Source organism: Phalaenopsis equestris, unplaced genomic scaffold (genome assembly GCF_001263595.1).
Source record: "Phalaenopsis equestris unplaced genomic scaffold, ASM126359v1 Scaffold000511, whole genome shotgun sequence".
NCBI lineage: Eukaryota > Viridiplantae > Streptophyta > Magnoliopsida > Asparagales > Orchidaceae > Phalaenopsis > Phalaenopsis equestris.
The window spans coordinates 3,072,321-3,095,710 of record NW_018164951.1 but is presented as its reverse complement, the minus strand read 5'-3'; the positions used below and the strand labels follow the sequence as shown (position 1 = coordinate 3,095,710).

The following is a 23,390-nucleotide window of genomic DNA, read 5'->3' as shown; positions in this document are numbered from 1 at the left end:
TTGGCACGGGTGGTGTTTAATTAAAACATTTGGGAAGCATTTTGGAAATCAGCATTTTTGATTTTTTAATAAATGGGTCCACGGGATCGACTTGCAGCTCTAGTCTTCAACTCGAGAAATTATTGCATACGGACACTGCCTGCATCTCTGCATGCGGTATCTGATCCTGACCATAGATCACGGTGATCTACGGTCAGGATTATTTCTATTTTTTTTAAATTTTTAGGTGGAGCCCACCAAAATACATCAATAATTTTTCCTTCAACTCAGCGTTCAAGGATTATTTCTCCCATGTCCTTCTGCTGTCAGTCTCTTCCCTCACTCCCCCTCTCCCACACTGATGGTCTTCAATGCTAGCAAATCACCGGTGATGCTCCTCCCTCTCGGTCCGTGTGCCCTCTCATTGCTGCATCCTATCTCGGCTCGCTCCTCTCCCACGTGAAAATGACACCTGCATAACTCCTCACACAAGAATGGCTCGCTCAGTCCGTCGTTCCCGATGGTGACATAGGCGGTAAAGCTCCTCGTTGGCGCCCTTCCATTCCCACGAGCTGGAGCCCCTGCGTTAAGACGCGCACTGCACAACCTCTCCCTCTCATGATCGGCCTGCACATGCTTCTCCCTCGTGTAGTACTCCCACATGAGAAGCCTATGTCGACACCTTCCTTGTCATCGACACTGCACAACTGGTGATTCCTCTTGGACCGAGCCCCTTCCTGAGGTCAGGTTGCCGACAATATCCCAATCGACCGACTCTCCTCCTAAACCCGACATGAACAAGCCTCTCACAAAGGAGAGATTATTGCGCACGGACACCGTGTGGTGTTCGATCATTGCCGTAGATCACGGTGATCTACGGTCAGGATTATTTCTGTTTTTTAAAAAATAAAATAAAAAATTTTAGGTGGGGCCCACCGAAATATATCAGGACCGTAAATCAGGTGATTTACGGTCCGGATCGGACACTGCACGCTTTCGCCAAGCGTGCGGTGTCCCATCCGTATGGAATAATTTTTCCTCGCAAAGAGAGTCTTTCTGGCTTTAAGTTCTGTGGCAGCTATCCCAATGTTACATTAGCTTTTTTAGATTGTTACTTTCTTCAAAGGAGATTCAAATTTAAATCTAATATCACTAAAAAATTGGATCAATATTCCTAGCTCTAGTTGTAGGCAACAAGCCAAGTACTGAACTATGCAGTATCTTCAGTTGAATTTGAACTGAGCCGAGTATGGATTGATTTGAGGTTTCTGATGACGTTTATAAGTGCATGCGTCTACCTGAATGATCTCAAGCTTAATGGTCATTTATCTGAAAATAACTGCAGAATGAGTAGAATGATCATTATCCGGATCAGGGGCATAATAGTTATTTATCCAGAAATAGTTTCAAGTCAGCTGTTTTCCAAACACACAAACCAAACAACCAACCGACTTATTTAAATCAGCTGCTGATCAGCGGCTTATCATGATAAACTGCTTATTTGGATAAGTTGGATAAGCTGCAACTGTCCCAAACATACCCTAAATCTCTAAATTGTGACGTTATACTTAGGAGTTAGCCTCTGAGGTTATATATATATATATTATAAAAATTAATGAAAAATATTTTAAAAAAAATTGTCTTGTTATTCATTACCCGTTCAAATAATATCAACTTTTATATCAGCAATGAAGTGGAAAATATTGATATGATAGAATAGCATAACAAATAAGAAAAAAGCTCTTGTTATTTAAGGCAAAGGATTGAAGTGTTTTTTTTCTTTATTTTATTGCAAGTATTTTGTACAAAATAATAATTTTGAGTTTTTTTTTTTTTTTGTTGATTGATTTAAAGTAAATTAAATAGAAAGAGAATGTATGGGGGATCTAGAGTATCTTATATTGCTTATTTTTTTAATTTATAATTCTATTAATCTAATTGATTTTAATTTCAACAACCACCATTTGATGTCATTTGTTATTATTATAGTCGACATTGATTGTGCGCCACCACCACTCGTTCACCTCATATGTCATTGTTCTTTATTGTCTCATGTCATGCTTCACTATTGTCATCTCTCATCTTTAGCAACATGCCACCTCCCAAAAGAGTTCTTAAGAGAGGTGAACACCCCTGACTTAAATAATATTTTTTGACTTTGCACCTAGCCGAAGTAGGATTTTTTGTCCGTGACATGTTGCAATAATTAAAATTTGACTCAAAATACGCATCATTTATCTTCCTTTACATTTTGATTCATTTGTCATGTTGCAATAATTAAAAAAATTACATTTTAATGCATTTGATTTGCATTCAATGCAATAATCATTGTCTGTTTAAAATACATACATCCTTAATAATATAATTTACAAATATGTGTATTTTTAATACAACTAACTCTTTTTTTTTTCATTGAAACAATCAAAAAATTTTGTCGTGCAAATAATTTCATTAATCTAATAACTTAAAATTTTATTAAATCAAATAAAAAAATAATTGATAATCTTATTTATGTATGGAAATGTTCATTTTAATCTTTGGGAGTTAAAATGGTAATATTTTTTATGTGATTCAAAAAATGTAGGGGCAAAAAAGTAAAATTTAATTGTTAAATACGAAAATACAATTCTTGGGTGGTATCCGCATCTACTTCCGATTTGCTTCGCGCGCTCGAACAGCTGAAAATGCGTCCTCAGGTCAAGAGTCAACTGCCATGGCGGCGGCTTAATCCTTACCATCCCTCTCCACCTAAGCAGGCCGCAGCTAATAGTTTCATCTCTTCTCACTCTCACCCCCCCGCCCCATGGCTCCACCCTCAGATCCGACTAAACCCTCCATCCCAATTTCTTACCCCATCACTGACCTCGAAACCCTAATCTCACGCTCCTACTTCGACTCGTTCCACTACCCCTTCAATGTATCCTCGGTACCCCTTCCCGCGGCCTCTGTGGTGACGACTCTTCGAAGGCGTATTCTCGTCTGCCACGATTTCAAGGGTGGGTACAATGACGATAAGTGGGTTCAGGGCGGCAGCAATGCCGGCGCCTACGCTTTTTGGCATTGGTACCTCATGGATGTATTTGTTTACTTCTCCCATTATCTCGTCACTCTGCCGCCGCCTGGGTGGATCAATGCAGCCCACACACATGGAGTCAAGGTAATTACTTGCGGCTTTCTTTTGGATTGGATTAGTGGTTTTTGTGATACTGTGATATTCTGTTGATAAGCGGTTGGATATTCGAACTTTGGCTTTTGGTGTTTGGGGATTTGAACGCTGAGGTCCGAAGCATAATAGATGGAATGGCTCAATTCGAATGTATAGAACAGTAACGATTTAACCATTTGGCGTAAGCTGCCAATTCCTGTTTTAGAGAGTTTGTTTCTATAAATCATGACAAGTAAATGGATTTTTGGAGTTATATAAAACAAAATTTCTGGAACGGTGAAAACGTGCTTATTGAAGCTTACGATTCAGACTCGGGGGTTTTTTTTTTCTTGCAGCGATGGTGTAGCGAAAACATGGTTGCAGGCTTAAGTTCTTAATTTGTAAGAGTAACTGAGTTGAAAAAATAGAACGGAGTCCGTTTAGTTGTTTAAGTTCACAAAGAGCATACTTATTAAATTTTTTTGAGAAGCAATATTGCAGCCAATAAATAAAGAAGAAACATGGCGCACAAAATATTAACCAAAGAAGCTTTTTTATTTTATTTGAAGTTTGTTTTACGTAGACAGATTATTAATACATTGATTCTGGTTGGAGTTATGACATTTAAAACCATGGCCACAAATAAGTTTGATTTGCAACTTATAAAGAAATTAGCAAATGTGTATGGTTTTTGTTGAGTAGCATATTGATTGTCTCATAAGGATTTTTTAACTTAAGTTCACACAAATCATTTGACAGAAATGTACCCCATCATGAACACGATGATGATCGTCATAATCATTTTATACTTATTCCAATTATTTTGTATCAAGTGAGTAATCCCTCTTCTCTATGCCTTTCTGTTGAATGTTGCATGTATTCCTTTTTCTAGTTTAAATACATGTTTTCTATAATTTTTTATTTGATTCACAATATTAATCCAATCAGGCACACATTTTTGTGATTTTTCGAATGAACAAAAAACTCAAAATTAAATGTAGAAACTTTGAAAATTATTTTAAACTCTTATGCCAATATTTTTGTATTCTATACAATGTGGTTCAATGAGATAAATTTAATTGGAACAAAATCTCATGAATTGGAGCCCATTTGACCAAAATCATGTGATTCTCCATACCCTTCCTTTTTCTTTGACCTAGGTCTTGGTCGTTACCGTCATTGAATGTCTCCTTAACAGTATTTAAAACCTATATTTAAATCAAAATATTGTTTGATTTTGCATTGAAAATGATTGAAAGATTAAAACTTCTCGAAGACATCGGGACCTCTTCAAGACAAACAAAATAATGTGCCATTTACAACATTGAGAGTGGCTTCTGGAAAGAACATTTTTGCCAAAAAAGAAAAAAAAAGGGTTTTGCAGTTCTATTTTTTAGCGTCTCATAACTTGGATGAAATTATTGTGACTCTTATGAGCCTTTGATTGTGAATCATCACGATATTACATTTCTCTCAATAAATTCATACCTTGATTGTTACCTGTAGTCCCCATTTTTTGATTATGATAAAATCAGTTTCCACATAAGAATTGCTTTATATAATCTGAGTATTATATTTTTTATTTTCTTACTTTATTACATTCATAGTTCATGGCATGGATAGTTTGATGAGGCCCCCTACAATTCACCAATCGTAGACCCTTCATTTGGAGATTGCTATCGGAACATTGCCACACCACCATCGGAGCATCAACAAACCACCTTTGTCAGCCTTCAGTTGGATGCTTAGGACAACGCCTACTTGGTCACATGAGGTTGATCCAAAGGCAATATCATCTATTCACCTTTTGAAATGAGGAGGACTCAACTTGAGGTGTCTGGTATAGGGTTCCACTTTGGCATGTCATGGTATAAAAGGCAATAATGTCCCTTCAGAAAGCCATATTTGTGGATATTATGGACAACAAATAGAAATTTTAGATTGATAGGCGATCTCTCATTCGGAATAAAACCTATAATCGGTTGTTGTGCTATTTTATTCACTTGCATTTCTCTTCCGTTTCCTTTGTTGCCTTATCTTCCCTACTAGTTCGAGATGGGCCATGCGGATTTCAAATAAATATGTACATAAATTTAATGCAAAATTTTATTTTTTTTAATTTCAATAGACTTGTTATTGTGTACAAATTATAGAGGAATTATATTAATGTTTCATACATTAAAATTATGAGAGGGAGTAATTAGACACAGGTTTTGTCGTGATATAACAATTTCTCGTAAGCAGTTTGAATTTATGCAGGGTAATTCTACTAGGAAAGCTATATATTTATTGAGAGGTTTGATGGAGAAGTAGAAACAGAGTAAAGATGATTTACATATGATTTTTATTGATTTAGAAAAAGCTTACGATAAGGTTGAGAAGTTCATCAGAGAGTTCTAGAAAAGAAAGGTGCCGATATGAATTATATATAAGTCATTAAAAATATGTATATTAAGAGTTGTTACTTATGTTGGACAGAAGGAGCATTGATCAAGTATTTTCCTACTTCAGTTGGATTACATCAACGGTCGACTTTAAGCCAATATCTTTTTGCTTTAGTTATGGATGCACTTACTGGAAATTTATAGGAGGATGTTCCTTGGTTTATGCTTTTCGCTGATGATATCCTTCTTTTGGATAACACTAGAAAGAGTTTAGGATAAAATTGAATTATGGATTTCTACAAAAGAGTGTAAAGGCCTTCGTTTGAGTACATTGAAAACTGAATACCTGTAATGTAATTTTAGTAGTAGTAGTTCTAGTGATAGAGCTATAACAATAAATGATCAAATAATTAGAAGGATTAAACATTTTCCCAATCTCGGTCGGGTCTATTGTTCAAAGTGATGGTGATATAGATGAGGATGCTATTAGTAGAATTCAAGTGGAATGGTTGAAATGGAGCAATGCGTCTGGCCTATCGTGTGATAGAAAAGTACCGCTTAGACTTAAAAGGAAAAATTTATAAGATAATGGTGAAACCAACAATGCTTTATGGCACAAAATTTTAGCCTTTAAAAGAGAAGCATAAAACAAAGTTATGTGTTGCTGAGATGAGAATGCTTAAGTGGATGAGTGGCTTGTCTCTTAGAGATAGAATGCATAATGAATGTATCCGTGAAAGGGTTGGTGTAGCTCTAATGACAGACAAAGTTAGAGAAAATCATGTTAAATGACTTGGTTGCATTAAACTTCGACCATCTAATGATCTGGTTAGGATAGATGTTTTAGATTTAACTTATGTTAATACAAGTAGAGGTAGACCTAAAAAACTTGGACATGTATAAAGATTGATCTTAATTTATTAGAATTAAATGAAAGGATGGCACTAACTAGTGAGATAATGACTTGTTGTTGTTAGTATTTATTTAAATTATTTGATTGCAAAAAAGTTTACTTATTACTCATATATTCTTTATTTATTTGGTATAAACTAGTTAAATGAAAATTAGAAATCTATTCAACTACTTATTTATTTAGATGCATAATTATTTTCCCATAAGATGTATAACCAGTTGCTATTAAAGTTTGATGATGAACAAAGCTTCAACAAGTGAAAAGCTTCAGATCGTTTTTCACCTTTAGTGAAGCACACTTCTCTCTTCAACCCAAGGCTTTCCTGAGGGTTGGTTGGGTTTTCATGCTGATTTTAGTCATGAATTTTAAAAATCGTGAAGGGTCGTGAAATAAAAATCCTAGAAAAAAGTGGAGAGGCAAATTTTAGGAATTTGTATTTCCAACAATACGGAGATGTCAAAGTCCTTGGATTTTTGGCCTTTCAATGGAATTTCTTATGTTGATGATGTGGTGCAAGAAATCTAGAACAACCAATTTTAATATATTTGGGGAAATGATACTAGTAGAGAAATCATGGAAATTTTTGTGGACTTTCTGGATATACAAAAGAATATCTTTATTCTTTTAGCTTCATTGTACTAGGCACGTTCAGTTGCAGATTATAATGTTGACAATTGATACGGTACTATTGAATTGCATATATTGTTCAAAATTGAGCATCTGCCCTACATGACGATGAAGTGTTTGTTGGTGAAGTATTTTTTGATGTAATTTTTGTGATGTAGCTTTGTAAACTTATGTTATTTGTTTTAACAACTTTCAAGTACTTCGTTTTATTTTTGGAAGCTTTAGATACATACCACTCAATTCTTATGTATTTACATGTCAACAACCAAACTTCAATTTTTACATATATGCCACCTTACTATTCATGAAAAGGTGTATTTCACTTTTAAAAGTTAAAATAGTTGTATTTTTTATGCTGATATGAAAGATTTAGGTGGTATAAATGTAAAAAATAAAGTTTAGTTGTTAGATATGTAAATGCATATGAATTGGGTGGTATGGATAGCATATGAATTGGGTGGTAATGGATATAAATGCACTTTTATTTTCTTAGATACGTTGGTTTCAGTACTTCTGTCAATGTATCTGAAGGTACTGGGGACATTCCTCACTGAATGGGAGAAAGGCAGAGAGATTTGCAAGACGTTCCTATCAACAACTGAGTCTGCAATAACATATGCTGAACGGCTGGTCGAATTAGCTGATAGATTGGGATTTGATGGCTGGCTGGTATTGCTTAAATTCATGCCTCTCTCTTGCATTTACTAACTTGTCTGTCTTGGTTGTGTACAACTGCTCTTATTTCTTCGATTGGTGATAAACTTGGTTTCTTTTCGTGCAATTTGCTTCTGGTTTGTTTGGGATCAATTTGCTTTTCATTTTTATTTTTGTTTTTTCTTTTGTTTTTAAAAACATGTTTTTTTAGCATGCTTATTACATGTTTTTATCATTTATTTCTAAAATCAAATTAATGTATTTTTGAAAATACTCAAAATAATTTTTAGTTGTTTCATGTGTTTTTAAAAACAATCATACTTTAATAAAATAGTCAAACATATTTTGTTTCAAATCTAAGCATAAGCGAAACAAAATAAAAAAAAAACAAAAAAAAAAAAACTAAAAAAAGACCAAAGTGATCTCAACGACATTGTAGGTGTTGTTTGGGATCACTTTTGTTTTTGTTTTCCATTGATTGTTTTTATTTTTGTTTTGATTTTAACTTAAACATACTTATGGTACCTATTTTTAAGAATAATCAAGTCAACTTTTATGTGTTTTGAGTATTTTTAACAACAAGGTGATTTGCTTTTAAAAAGAAAAAAATAAAAATATGTAAAACTTATAGTAACCAAACATGTTTTCAAATATAAAAGCAAATATGAAGATAAAGTAGAAATCAAAAGTGATGTTAGATGGGCCCTTAATTTTTCAACCTATTTTGTTTAACTTCACTGTATGTTCAAAAACATTATTGTTTTTTTGGGTAGTTTAGTTTGTTATTTTGGACCTTTGACTTTTTTTATTTGCTACTTTCAGCCTCCGGTTTCTAATTAATACCTTTGCACACCCGCAACCTACCACCTACCCACTCCCTCTGCCCGCAGGCCCTCAAAACAGGAATCAGATTTGCTTCTTTGCCTTCTAGTTTCTCTTATAGCTTTTCTTAAGAATGAAATGATTGTTCAACCTTTGTGGATTGTTCCTAAATTCCATAAATTTAAACATGATCTCTATAAAGACTTATCATTGGAATCACGTAGAGATAGTCTATCCGTAATTGTAGTTAGTTTATTCAGTTTCATTTCTTGAATATCTTGTTTCTGACATGTTATTCAGCTAAACATAGAAGTTCCATTACATCCACGACAAATTCCGATTTTGAAGCAATTTATTGACCATCTGACTCAAACTATGCACAGGGTTGTCCCTGGATCTCTTGTTATATGGTAACTCACTGTTTTCTAAGTTTCCCTTTTTAAACCACCCATACTCAGGTAAATACCTTTTCTTCATTTATTGCCTCTCATTTTGGTGATGCAGGTATGACTGTGTAACTATAGATGGTAAACTTGCTTACCAGAATCAGTTAAATAAAAAGAACAAGCCCTTTTTTGATATCTGTGATGGTATATTTTGTAATTATAGATGGAAGGTATGTGTTAAGGACCATTTACATGCATATCACACAATTCCTTTGTATTTACATATGTAACACCTAAACTTTGATTTTTTTAACGTTTATACCAGCCAAAAAATTCCTCACATAAAAAATATCACTATTTTAACTTTTGAAAAGTGAAATAAACCTTTTCATGCACAAGTGAGTTGGCATCTATGTAAAAATTACAGTTTAGGTGTTAGATATGTAAATACGTAAGAATTGAGTAGGGTTGCCAAAGCGGCTTGTTGTTCGTGAACAACTCGTGTTCGGCTCGTTAATAAGCTCGTGTTCGATTCTTTCGTTGAGTTAACAAGCCCAACATGAACACGTTTTTGGCACTTGATATATAAATGAGTCGAACACGAACAAAGATTTGTTCTTTCGTGTTCGGCTCATTTTGGCTCGAAATACTACTCATCAATTATATATATATATATATAAAGATTTATAATCAATTAAAATTATTAGTTAAAAAATAGAATAAAAATATGTTAAATTATATTTAAATGATGTTTTAATATAAAAAATAAGATTTAAATCTTGCCCCAACCCTTAACATCCTACAATTGCATGACCAGAGTTGTCAACACGACTCTTTGTTTGCAAATAGCTCGTGTTTGACTCACTAAGCAAACGAGCCTAACACGAACATATTTTTTGTGTTCGAAATATAAGTGAGCCGACACGAATAGTGATTTTTTTTTAATGAGTCAAACACGGGCTGAGCCTCGACTCGCTCGTGTTTGTCTCGTTTACACTCCTAGAATTGAGTGGTATGCATGTCAATCTTCCTTGTATTAATTTCTTTGAGTATTCTTTAACGTGAACCTCTTTTTGTTGTACTTAATTTTTTCATGTTTTTTTTTTCTTTTTTTTTTTATACAGAAAAATTACCCAAAAGATTCAGGTGCTGTTGCAGGTGATCGCAGGTTTGATGTATATATGGGAATTGATGTTTGGGGCAGGGGTACATACGGTGGAGGAAAATGGAATGTAAGTAGCCTGAATGACGTGGCAGCCTTAATGTGTAATTTAAACAAGTTCTATTGGTGGCTAAGCTTCACTTATATGTTGTAACAAGAACCTGATTCAACATTAACATAAATTGCAGCGAGAAACTTGAATTGTCATTATAAAAAAATTCTGATTAATTTTTTTTAAACTGAGCAAATTATTAGTTGGGGCATTTACATACATACTACCCAATTCCTATGTATTTTAATATCTAACACCTAAAGTTTATATTTTACTTATATACCACCCAAGTTTTTCATATCACATAAAAAATTCCCCAATTTTAATTTATAAAAAGCAAAATGTACATTTTCATGCATTGGTAAGCTGGCATGCATGTAAAAAATGAAGTTTAGTTGTTAGATATGTATACATTGAAATTGAGTGGCATGTATATAAATCTTCCTTATTTGTTATGGAAAATGCAGTTTGAACAGCTGGACATAAAATTGGGTTTGAATAGGCAACCTAAATTTTAGTTGTAGGGTAAATGCACTAATTCTGGTTGTACTTTGATGCGCTCTTTAATTGCTTTACATCAATGTTATAATTAAAGAGGCTATGGAGAAAGATTGAATTTTGTTTTTTGAGTTAATGAAAAAACCAAGATACATTATTAATAGACAATTAAGGATAGCTAAGTGGGGTTAGTCAAGGGCCCTGAAAGGTAGAAACTAAGAACAAAAAAATGGTTATTAAATGCATAGAATTAATTACTTCCTGATGAAAGTAAATAACAAGAAAACTGAATAAACTAACGACAATTGGTTTCGAACACTGGTTTAGCTGTATCTTTTGGACAATTTCTTACCAATGACAGTTTTTGTCTGTTGGATTACCACTTTCCTTTCTAAATCTTAGTATCTGTATTTTCATTAGAGTTTGAGAATTATATCTTTTTTACTTTATCATACGCTTCTTTTGTTGTTGGGAATAATTTTTCCCATATATTAGTGTGTCTCTAGCTTAGGTATGGTTGTTATATTTTCCATCATCCAGTTCGGGATTAATTTGATTCGGACATATTTCTTGGTAACTCCCAGCCCAAACGTGAGTAAACAAAGAGATGGGTATGGTCCATATCTTATTAAATGTTAAGAACCTCTATTGTGATTTGTAATTCTCGTTACCTTCATTAGCCTTATCCCAGCTAATAGTAGACTACTTATGATTCATAATATTTTCCTTGGATTATTACTTGCATTTATGTTTGTTACTTGCGTGGTAGACGAAGGTTGGTCTTGATGCACTGAAGAAAGATGATGTTTCCGCTGCTATTTTTGGGCCAGGATGGGTTTACGAAACTCAACAAGGACCAGACTTCCAGACTGCTCAAAATAGGTACTTGGTGAAAAACTTACTGTAAAAATTCAGCAATGACAAATTTTGTCAATACTAAATATTAAGTACTCCATCTCCTCGCTCAATGATTAACATCTACATTATCTTCCCTGTCTTTCATCCTACCAACATATTTTCTCTAATCTTCATTATTTTCCACTTATGGCCGCGCTAAGCATTACTTGTGTTGTTAAATGTATCGGCGGTTCATATAACCATCCAATATAACAAAATTTAATGCCGAACACCTTATGTTTATTATAATGTAAATTATTACTATTTATTTGTGGTTCATCTACTGTGGGATATTGTACAATTTTTAAAAGAGAAACTAGTTAGTGATTTTATGTCTTTAAGATCAACAAGGCATCCGCATATTTGGAAAGTTACAACTGTGATATTCGTTCAGTGATATAGCTCAATAGGTGTTTCAAAAGGATGATGAAATATACTCTCAAGGATAGATAAGAAATATGGATTTTGTGGTGGTGGAAAGGTAATGAGGTTGGCTAAATGTTATTTCAATGATGCATGGGTTTATTCTCTAGCAAACCATTAAATGTGGATGCTGTTACTTCTCGGCTCCCTGTCATATGTTGTCCATTTTCTTGTTGAGATGGATATTTCTAGCCTTTTGGCTTAATAGCCATGGATTGATATTTCTTCAAGTGGCCATTAGCAAGAAGTAGAATTTAAATGTTTGCCCTTATGTTGCAAATTTCGTAAATTTTTTTGTCTTGAGTTTTTTTAATGCTTTAAAGCTTTCTCGGAATTAGGGAACTCATTCTTGATGGTTTCATTTGCTGACGTAAGCTCTTTCAATCATTTTATGGGCTCACAAAATCATTGTGCGGCATGTATTCATCATCAATTGATGCTTTCTAGCTTTTTGTATGATGCTCCCTCTAACTTGGTTTTTTTGGAATGTTCCTATGATTTGAATATTACTTGAGATTCATGTCTCGAGTTAGTGCTTTTTCTTGTTGCTAACTTTATTGGTTGGTAATGCCCCATCATTTTCTCTAGTTTTGGAAGTTGAGTCTCTTATTTAGCTTGAGCCTTGCTTGGTTCAAAACATTTACTAGCTTATTGAGGATTTTTTTACCTTTTTTTCCCCTCTCCGATTGCTACTATAGCCATGCTCATTAATGCTAAACAATATTATTCTTGCGTTGAGTGTTTTGATGGTTCTAGCTCGGTTCAATTTCAAGATTTCACTGGAAGTTTAATGAGTATAGTGGATAAAATATTTCAACTAGTTTTATTTCATCGAGCAACTAAAATATTTCATCTAGTTTTTTGTCATATTCGGAGCAAAACATTATAACTCTAATAATTTTGGCATTGTGGACTTGGTTAATGTTCGAGTCAGAGTGAACCACTTATCTAGGATGTCATTTCTCTCTTTTTTTTTTAAAAAAAAATTTGCCTGATCTAATGTATTTTCCTTTTCTCTCTCGATAGCAGTTTCATATTATTGCTTTGCCAGGCACATTTTTTACCTGCTAGTTATAAAATTCATCTCGTAAAGAAAGAAACTATAGCCTAACTCTCTGCCATTGCATTCTAAAGCCTAATCCCCTCATTGCAGCTCACAATTAAGGCCACTACATCAATCCCTAGCCTACATCATCCGTTAAAATCCACTAACATAATTATTCTTTCATGGTAGCTCTCAGCCACCATTAAATTCCACACATCCCTTAGGCTCCAAAAGACCACTTCCTCTTCCTCTCTCGTATCAAACAAGAACAAGGGACTTCCTTCCACATAAAATCCATTACATCGGAGTGCAAGCAACATTGCTGGGAGATACTACAAATCCTGAGCCGATTGACAGCTTAGAAGCTTTTGGAGCTGAGATGTGATGAGGGACACAACGTTAGGCTCCCACATTGTCATTTATAGAGACTTTGTGTAACGGGCTGTGAGCTGCAGTTTGTAGGGTTTTGTTAATCTTGAGGCTCATTGTGTTAGACACGACAAGCCCGCCAAATAATTTGAAGACTTATTTTAGGTGCAAGGCTAAAAGGATGATTTAGTAATTTATTATTTATGATTGTGTGCTATAAATAGGGCTAATATGTTTAGGATTGGGGTTATGATGAGATTGTTGTCTTGAGTCTTAGGGTTAGGGTTTGGAAGAAACTACCTATCTCTCGAATCGTAGGTGCTAGGTTTAGGGTTTTAGATGGATCACCTTTCTTTTAAATTGTAGTTGCTCATCTCTTATGCACTTGAGTGTGTTGTTTGGAGTTCTTGTTTGTTTGTTCGGAGATGAATCAAATTAGCCCTAATTTGAATTTTCTCACATATTTCTTGCAATTTGTTTACTGATTTTGAATCTATTTCATATCGAATTGGTATCAAAGTTGCTCAGTTAGAAATTTTTCTTGGTGGAGACTCATCTTTTTGGGCGGAGACTAGCCACGTCAAGATTGCGGGCCTGTTCAGGGGAGGATCGTGGATGGATCGCGGCGTGCCAAGCCTCGATACAATTATAGGAAATGGTAGTTCTTGAAAGCGGTAGTTTTTGGAATTATGGCATGCCCTATTGCGCATGCTCTGTTGCGATAAAGTTGTAGTTCTGGGAAGAGCCAACAACAAATTTCTCATTCATGATTTCTCGCAGTAAGTTTCTGCTCTGCTCTGCTGCGATTCGAGCCCTAGAGCGGAAACTAGCCTAGTTGTGATTCGCATGCTAGGAAAAACCAACAACAGGATAGCTCATGATTTCTCGCTCCTGACCACTGCTCCACTCGATATAGATGAGAATTGAGCTAGCTGAAATGTTAACGATGAGATTGCAACGTACAAAGTTCGCCTTTGCGATTGAAAACAATTTAGAGAGTCATAGCGGCCAAGAAGTAGATGATCTGGAGAAGAAATTAGAAAGAGAGAGGTAAACTAAATCAGATTTGAAATGGAGGAGCGTTTCTCGTTCCTAGAGGGCGCTTCTTGTCAATGGAGGAGAGATTCACGGCTATGGAAGAAATGATGAAGAAAATTATGGAGCGTCAAGCGAATTTGCCACCGCTTACCTCTGGATCGAGCGCGACCTTAGGAACGAAAACGAGCAGTAGCAATATGAAGGATTTGTGTGGCATCAGTGCCGCATCGTTGCCTTAGGCGAATATGGGGCCGCGGGATCGAGCGAAAGATTTAGGAACGAACTCGAGCGACAACACTTGGAAGGAATAACGTGACATTTGAACGGTTGGAACAAACAGAAGCATGTGAGATAGAACGAAGGGGTCGGGAGTGGATTCGAGCGGTAACATTTGGAGGGAATGACACGACATACATGGGTTTGGAATGAGTGGCAGTAGACAGAATGGTACTGCGTGCAACTTGGGGCTGGAGATGTTTGCTTCAAAGAATTTCGACCTGGAACAGGAGACCACGGTCGATGTGACCCACCTCGACGAAGGGCTGCATCCAACCGCGCTATTGTTTTTAGCTGTGAAAGGCGATTTAGTAGTAATGATGAAAATAAGCTTGGTGGAGAAGAGCAGGGGAGTTTGTATGGGATTGATTTTGACACTGCAAAGTATTTAGGAGGGAGATGAGATAGTGGTGTTTCGTGGTGACCCTTGTTTGTGCAAGAACTTATTGTCGGCAAATCCATCATAAGTATCAGCTATGTTGGAGTGTCCTATACTTAAGATTGTGAAGGGATTGGGATGTTTTTCGGACTTATAGGTTACTACCGAAAGTTAACGAAGGGTTGCATTTCAATTGTGCGACCGTTGATAGAGAAATTGAAGAATGATAACTTTCAATGGGAGAAAGCGGTGGCCCAGACATTTAAGAAGTTAAAGATGGCCATTGTGGGTGTACCCGTGCTGGCTTGACTTAATTTCAACCAACCTTTTATTATAGAGATGAATGCTTCATGCTATGGATTAGGCACATTCCTCATGCAGTGTCAAAGTCCCATCACTTATTTCAATCAAGTACTAACTGCAAGAGCCAAGCTCGAGTTCATTTATGAGTGGGGCTTATATGATGTGATCCAATAGCTGTTTCCTTTTTTTCTCACCTTGAGGACATTGTGTCTTTTTGGGAGGGGAGTAATGTTTGACTGGTGCCAAAGGACAATTTAGTGTTTTGATAGTTATTTTTTTGTGAGGGTATAAACAATGTTACTATGTTTAAGGTTAGGTTATGATGAGATTGTTATCTTGAATATTTGGGTTATGGTTTTGAGAGAGATCGTCTACTTCTCGAATTGTAGGTGTTAGGTTTAGGTTTTGGGAGAGATTGCCTACTTTGCTTATCTTTTATGCATTCGAGTTGTGTTATTTTGTATTGGTGAAGTAAATAATTTTATTTGCCCTAATTTTCTGATGGAAATTTGCCTCCATTTCATGAAGTCCTGGAGGCAGGGGACAATGGGGCACACTAACTCGATTTCAGATTGTTGTTGTATCAGATGAAGGGGTTCGCTTTAATAATTCCTTTTTTTTCTGAATTTGTTGAGTTATAGGTATTACAGTATGATCCACTGTTTTCTGGTCAATTGTCCCTCTAGGTTAGCTGTGAGATGGATGAGGCAACTTGCTCGTGATTTTCTTGTAACTGAATTATCTTTTCTATATTTCAACACTTTTAATTTTTTTTAATACGTTTCAGCAGCACAGATTTCATTTGATTTTAAAATGGATCTTTTTTTCCTTTATTTTATTTTGATCTGTGCAGGTGGTGGTATATTGTTGAGAAATCATGGGAAGTTCTCCAAAGTTATCCAAATATGTTACCTTTTTATTCAAACTTTAATCAGGTAGAGTTAATATGCTCATTTAATGTCTTAATTGGTGCAGTGCAGTTAAGCAGCTATAAAATTGAAAGTTTGTGCCTATATGTGTTGGTGTTATGTGGCCTTCACGGTTTAAAGTCTATTCTAGCATAAAAGCTAATATATTGTCTTAATATAGCCTTGTCTTATCATGTAATATATTTGTCAAATATATTTATAGGGTCATGGGTATCAATATTCTATAGGAGGGTTTCGAGTTGCTAATAGTCCCTGGAATAACATGGCTTGTCAAGGCTTTCAGGTACCCTACTATTTCTTCTCAATTTCTGTAGTTGAACTTCACTTAACGCAATTTATACAAAATTCAGAGGTATTTATTCTTCTTAGTTTCATATATGATATCATTATCATTATTATTACTTCAGCTGCAGGATTAAGTAACATTTGGTTGTTTTTATTTTTGCACGATCCATTTGAACTGTAATCTTTTATTCCACATAATGGTTCATTTTATTTATTGAATAAAATATGATAGAAATATTTGGCTCTTTAACGGCTGGCAAATGTAATTATGCTCATATCTCATAATTGTGAAAGCATTAAAAGAAAACATGCTCATATGTTACTCTTGTCGAGGCATATTTAAGGAAAAAAAATTGGGTCAGGATCCCGACTGAAAGTTTGGTCAATATGAATCTCAAAGTTGAATTTATTTTGAGATAAGTGCAATATAATATCTGATTGATTAGTTGGTTATTATATTCATCGCAAAGCAAATCAAATAGTTTTGAGATCCATCTTCACTCAATTCTTTTCTTATTAAGGGATCCTAGTGAATCTCTCATCATCTATGGATTTCACAAATATTTTATTTGAAACATTTTTAGTTCTAATTTAAAATGATCTTTCTAGTTTTGGTAGTCTGATGTTTCTATATATGCTTTCACTATTATACATTGGGTTGAAGAGATTCAAAGATAAGGTTAGTGAATAGATGATGACAGTCTGCAGGATTATTGCAATTATTCAATAAAAAAAAGAAAAATTCACTTCATATTGTATTGTGCTCGTATAAAAGAAACAACAACAACAACAAAGCCGTAATCCCACTACATGGGGTCGGCTATATGAATCCTTTTTCTCGATTGCGTCCTATTTAGTGCCATATTTTCATTTAGTTCTAGTAAATTAAGATCATTTTTAATAGAATAAGCCCAAGTCTTCCTAGGTCTACCTATGTCTTTGTTAACACAAGTCGAATCTAAAACATCTACTCTCCTAATTGGATCATCATATGGTCGACGTTTAATGTGACGAAACCATCTAAGACGACTTTCTCTAATTTTGTCCATCATAGGAGCTACACCAACCCTATCACGAATATATTCATTTCACATTTTGTCTCTAAGTGTAAAGCCACTCATCTACCTAATCATTCTCATCTCGGCAACACTTATTATTATGCTTCTCTTTTAAAGGCCAACATTCAGCGCCATATAGCATGGCAGTTCTCACCACCGTCTTATAAAATTTTCCTTTCAGTCTAAGCGGTACTTTTCTATCACACAAAAGGCCCGAAGCATTCCTCCACTTCAACCAACCAACTTGAATTCTACTATTAACATCCCCATCTATATTACCATCGCTTTGAACAACGGACCCAAGATATCTAAATCGTTCACACCTTTTAATAATTTGATCACCCAAAGTCACACTTCTGTCACTAGAGCTATTACTACTAAAATTGCATTCCATGTATTCAGTTTTAGTTCTACTTAAATGAAGGCTTTTAGACTCCAATGTAGACCTCCATAATTCATGTTTTTCTCCATACATGTACACAATCAAACAAATGTCAATTTCTAACCTAAGAGATAGTTCCTTGGGAATGATCTCCGATGCTCAAGTTAGTGACCAAGTCATAGTAAGATCATTCAACTTAATTCTAATTGTAAGAGATGGCACTTCATGTTGATTCTTAGCATGTGGAGGCTTATTTTTCAGAGAGAAAGGTTTCAAGTGATTGAAAAGCAGATAAAAGCTGAATAAATGGGGGCTTATATTTATATATATGGCCAAGGATTATTTAAATAAGACAAAAAGACTAACGCTTCTTTGGAATGGACAATGAAGATCACACATACCTCACCAAAAATTGAACTCATAAAAAGTCTCCTGGTGACATTGGGCCTCTATGAATGGGAATAAAGAGGATTCACATGTTTTAGATCATAGTGGAGTCCATATTTTGGATTGGCAGGGACAATTTTAAAGACTTGTCTCCTCGATTAGGTTTGATGCAGCTCCATTATTTTCAAAGTTAAATTTGGTACTGTTTGTTGTTTTGAGTGTAGAGATTTCCAAAAGATATGATGTGCAGCAACTTTGAGCATAATGTTCATAATAGTGAATGAAGTTTTGGAGTTTATTGAATAATCTCATGCAAACAAGTGGGGCAGCGGTGACAATTTAGATCACTATTCTTTGCTGCGGGCGGAACCCAAATTTTGTTGGGTTGTTCGAGTGAATCCATGGGATTGGTTGAGTCAATCTGAGCTTATTCAGGTACTAGTCACATCTCAATTTAGTCTCTTACAGGCGCTTTGAGATTTATGCTTCATTTTACAAATTGTGCTTATTATTTTTATTTTTTTTTTTACATTACAAATTGTGCTTATTCATGTAAAGTTTCTCACAAACGCAATATCTGTCTTCTTATTTCCAATTATTTTATGAAAAGTCTAGCAAGATTTTTTGACAACTTATTTGTATTCGTGGGGCATTAATAAATTGACTACTAATACTTAATATGAAAATAAAGATCAAGTATAACATGTGATAGATTAATGAGTTTCCATACTAACTATTGATACATTTTTTTATCAACTGGAGTTGGGTCTTCCTTGATCGTAATTTTTTTTAAAGACTCCATTGGATGTTTGCAGCCTTGTATTCATCTCAAATTTCTTTTGTAAAAACAAGCAAACCTATGTGCTGAGAGATGGATTTCCCTTTTTGTTGTACAACTATTTGTATGTGTAAGAGATATTTTAAAGAGCATGCTTAGGAGATATTTTAATTGAGTTGGATCCTTGATTTCAAAATTTTAGCTAAGGCCCTCTTTGGGATCACTTTTTGTTTTCGGTTTTTCAATTTTGAAAACAAAAAAGAGTAGAAAACAAACCTATTAGGCTTATTTTCAAAACATAAAAAACACAGAAATTGTGTTTGCACTATTTAAAAAAAACAAGTTTTTCAAAGCATTAACTGCACCTTGCCCCTTGTTTGCGCCACCCCCCCCCCCCCCCCCCCCCCCCACCCCGTTAGCTTCCTACCACCGTCCGCCCTCTGGCATGACCCAACGCTGCCTGCCCTCCTACTGCCCGCTGCCGTCCGCACGGGTAATGTTTCGTGCTGGGTGGAGCAAGGAAGACGTCGTATATGCAATGGCGGCGGAACTTAATAATGGAGTGCCACGTGGACCCAATCAATTTATAAAAAAAGTATAATTTTGTATTTAACAAGAAATACCCGATCAAATATATTTTATATTTTGTGTTTTTAAAAACATATAAATCTTGACAATATTAAACCCGCTTTCCAAAAATAGAAAACAAAGCAAAAATAAAACAAACTAAAAACAATAAAATAAAATAAAAAACGAAAAGTGATCCCAAATAGACCCTAAGGCATATAGCTTGTTTATCTCTTTTTTATGATTACCTTTAGGATGATTTCTTATAAATGATTTTACCTTCATATATTTTCTGATTAATAAGGTTTGTTTTGATTGCCTTTGATAGGGCTCTTGCCTTTTAATCACTATGCTGAATCTATTGAATAACGTTCTTGGTAAATTCTTATGTCATATAAGAATTCCTTGAGTTCACATACTTGGTTTGTATTATTCATATTCTAAAGGCCAAAAGGACTTGTCATGTAAATTTTATGTTTTAGTCATGCATTTAGGAGGGTGGATGCTTTATATTCAACTTAAGAAAAGCAGATGTAGACCTAAAAAGATATGGGCATGTTAATTTGTTAGAATTAAATGAAAATATGACACTCAGTTGGACACAATGGATAAAAAAGATTATTTAACGGACCCCACTTAGTGGGATAAAGGCTTGTTGTTGTCATCATCGTCGCTGTTGTTGTTTTAGTCATCCATTTATGATTTCTTTTTTCTATTTTGAATTGATAAACTAATCTAAATTTTTAGCAAGTGAAAAGATGACTTTAGCTAATTTCAACTTAACAAGGGAGCGAAAGTTTCTTCATAATCAATTTCATATATTTGAGTGAACCTTTTGCGACCAAGTTTGCTTTGTATCCGTCAATATTTTCTTCTGATTTGTATTTTAATTTGAAAATCTATTTACATCAAACTGTTTTACTTTTGGGAAGATTTGAAAGTTTTTAGGTATTAGTTCTTTTGAGGGCTTAAATTTTTTCATGAACTTCATTTTTGCTCTTGGGCATTTATTGGGCTCTTCTTGAATAATATTTGGAATTTCTTGGTTATAAACATTGTAGTAAAAAAATGAAACTTAGGATGTAATATCATAGGAAATATAATGATTGATTGGTTGTTTGGTGCAAGTTCTTTTTTTGAATGCAGCAATAAGAGTAGTTAGATCATCCTTTGAAACAATATTTTATTATCCTTGTGTAGTGGTGTCAAAACTCAGGTTAAACATTGGGTTTGGTTTGGAGAATTGATTTGTTTTAAATGGTTGATTGATGTTTTTCCATTTTTTTTGAAATAAATAAGCCCTTTCTACCATGCTTGTTGTATGTGGTTTTCAAAAGGCTGAGATTTAGATTGGTGAGATTCAAGTAAGTTTGGAAGATGTGTATGCTGAGATTTTAATTAGGTAGTACTGATATTTTCACAAAACTTATATTTATAGTTGGTATTGATATTTTCTCTATATTTTTAAAAACTTATATTCATAGATAGAATTGATATTCTCCCCCTTAATGAGTTTTGGGAAAGAAGGATTATTTTCAACGAAGGTTTTATTTTTTGTCACTGGAATATTTTCTGTACTGGTAGAATAATATTTGTATCCTTGTAGATGAGGAGGGTAGCCAACAAAGATGCAATTCCTGAGTTTTGGGAACTTCTTGATGAAAAGAAATATGCACAAACCCAAAGCATCCATCTTGGATATGCTTGTGCTAGAGTTTGACATAAAATTTTAAAGTTTAGGATTCTAGTGACATATAATTAATGATATTTGCAACAGCAAGAGCAATGTTCCTTCAATAATTTATTGGCATGTCTTTAGTAATTATAATTGATCGATCAATATCCGGAAGGTGTCTATTTCTTTTTTTGTGTTTTCAGTATCCTATTTTATTGAGAAGTATGGATACAAAAAGATTAATGAATAATGTTAGTGGAGATATTGCCCAATAATGAAATGAAAGATTATTTTATATTTTCGGCCCTAAGGGCTTAAACTTGAGTTTTGGATTATTTTCTTTACTGGTAGAATAATATTTGTATCCTTGTAGATGAGGAGGGTAGCTGCTATTTGTTGGTAAGGGCTGGGTTCTTGAATGGGTGTGAATTGCAGGTGTTGAGTGCAGTTGGTGGGAATGATTGGCGCCTCAAGGTTGACTGTAGTTGGCTGCCGTAATGTCCGTAGATGTTGAACTTCCTTAAAATTATTAGAATAAAGAGTTTAAATTTGAATAGAGAATTTTACTGATTTCTTTATTAAATAAGTTTAAATAGTACCAGACTTCAGACCAATATAAAAAACCAAGTAACAATAATTTTGCAATCATTGTTACTTGGTTTTCGAGCTGATTTTGAGCCAACCCCAGCTCAGCTCGAAATCGGATTGTTGATTGGTTATGATTATGAATTTAGAAAATTTAGCTCGAAGATCGTTAATTGGTCAAAGATTGATTCAAATTTTGGCTCGGATCAATGTCGTATCGAAATAAACGAGCCGTGCTATGAACCAAAGTTTTGGATTGAATTTTTTTCAAGCCGATTTTGAGCCGACCCCAACTCAACTAGAAATTGGATCGTTAACAACCCTACTATCAATATGATCAAACAAGTGATGTGTACATTGATATTTCTAACATGATTTGAAGATGTTACAATCACGAGCATGGTCTCCATTGTGATTGTCTAGTCCATGAGAACTATGGTCACCTCTTGAGTGGAAAATGGTTTTGTTTTATCCTATTGACTGATTGGCAACTACTAATAGGAAAACAAAGAACATAAAAGGAATATGATAAATATGTAAATATTCTAAATTAGGAGTATATAATACGAGATTTAAAGCATATCTTACAATTCTAGTATCTTAAAATATTTAAAGCATATCTGCAACTTTGCAATCTTGTATTTTCCAAGATAACAATAACATTCTGTAATTTTTTTTTTCTATTTTAAATATGTTCTTTACTATAAATTAGTAGACCATAAGAGAGAATGATTGTTATCTTTATAGCCTAACATTAGGAGACAGCTCCTTTTCAAAATTGTATGATTTTGTTGAGACAGAATAAACTATTGTAAAAAAAGCTTAAGTTACTTCTATTTAATCAGGAGAGAAAAATCCTATTTTAAATGTTTCAAATCTACAAGGAAAGCATTTTATATCAAAATGGGCTTCTCTCCTAATGCTTAATTTGTAATACAAGTGAGAGGGGAGCTTCCCGCTTGGACCCTTTCCACGATTTCTGCTGCATTGCCACGATTTTCACTTGTCTTACGACTGCCTCACCGTCTGGATCGCGTGCATCAAAGTCTGGGCAGCATGGACTAGTTCATACTGAGATTCTAAGGGTCGACAGACCTTCCATACGTGGATTTATAGCCTCTTTGTGAGAGGGGTCCCACTCAGATTTACCCTAGGCCAATATATTATATTTTCTTTTTGTGTTTTAGGTTTTTTGTATTGGATTTTGTTTTTGTTATGATAGCCGCCAACGACCCCTGTTTTCCCTTTTATAGGTGTATCCAAGGGCGAGTGGTGCTCCGGATGCATCTCGTTCCAAGATGATGATTGTCTTCCAAGGGTTGAGTATTGCTTCAGCTGTCTATCGTTCCCTAGGGGATATTTATCTTTCCCTTTTCTACCATGCTTGTTGTA

General features: G+C 34.6%; 1 protein-coding gene across 1 annotated transcript in view; it reads left to right on the top strand.

Annotated features, from left to right (window-relative positions):
- The first annotated feature begins 2,634 nt into the window (after positions 1-2,634).
- Positions 2,635-23,390, top strand: part of LOC110028321 (cytosolic endo-beta-N-acetylglucosaminidase 1-like) — a 27,709-nt gene continuing 6,953 nt past the window's right edge. The window contains exons 1-8 of the mRNA XM_020730127.1: positions 2,635-3,136; positions 7,580-7,717; positions 8,825-8,934; positions 9,029-9,140; positions 10,035-10,142; positions 11,392-11,504; positions 16,206-16,287; positions 16,484-16,564. Of these exons, the coding sequence (XP_020585786.1) occupies positions 2,783-3,136; positions 7,580-7,717; positions 8,825-8,934; positions 9,029-9,140; positions 10,035-10,142; positions 11,392-11,504; positions 16,206-16,287; positions 16,484-16,564 (1,098 nt within the window). The 5' untranslated portion in view covers positions 2,635-2,782. The remainder of the gene's footprint in view (positions 3,137-7,579; positions 7,718-8,824; positions 8,935-9,028; positions 9,141-10,034; positions 10,143-11,391; positions 11,505-16,205; positions 16,288-16,483; positions 16,565-23,390) is intronic.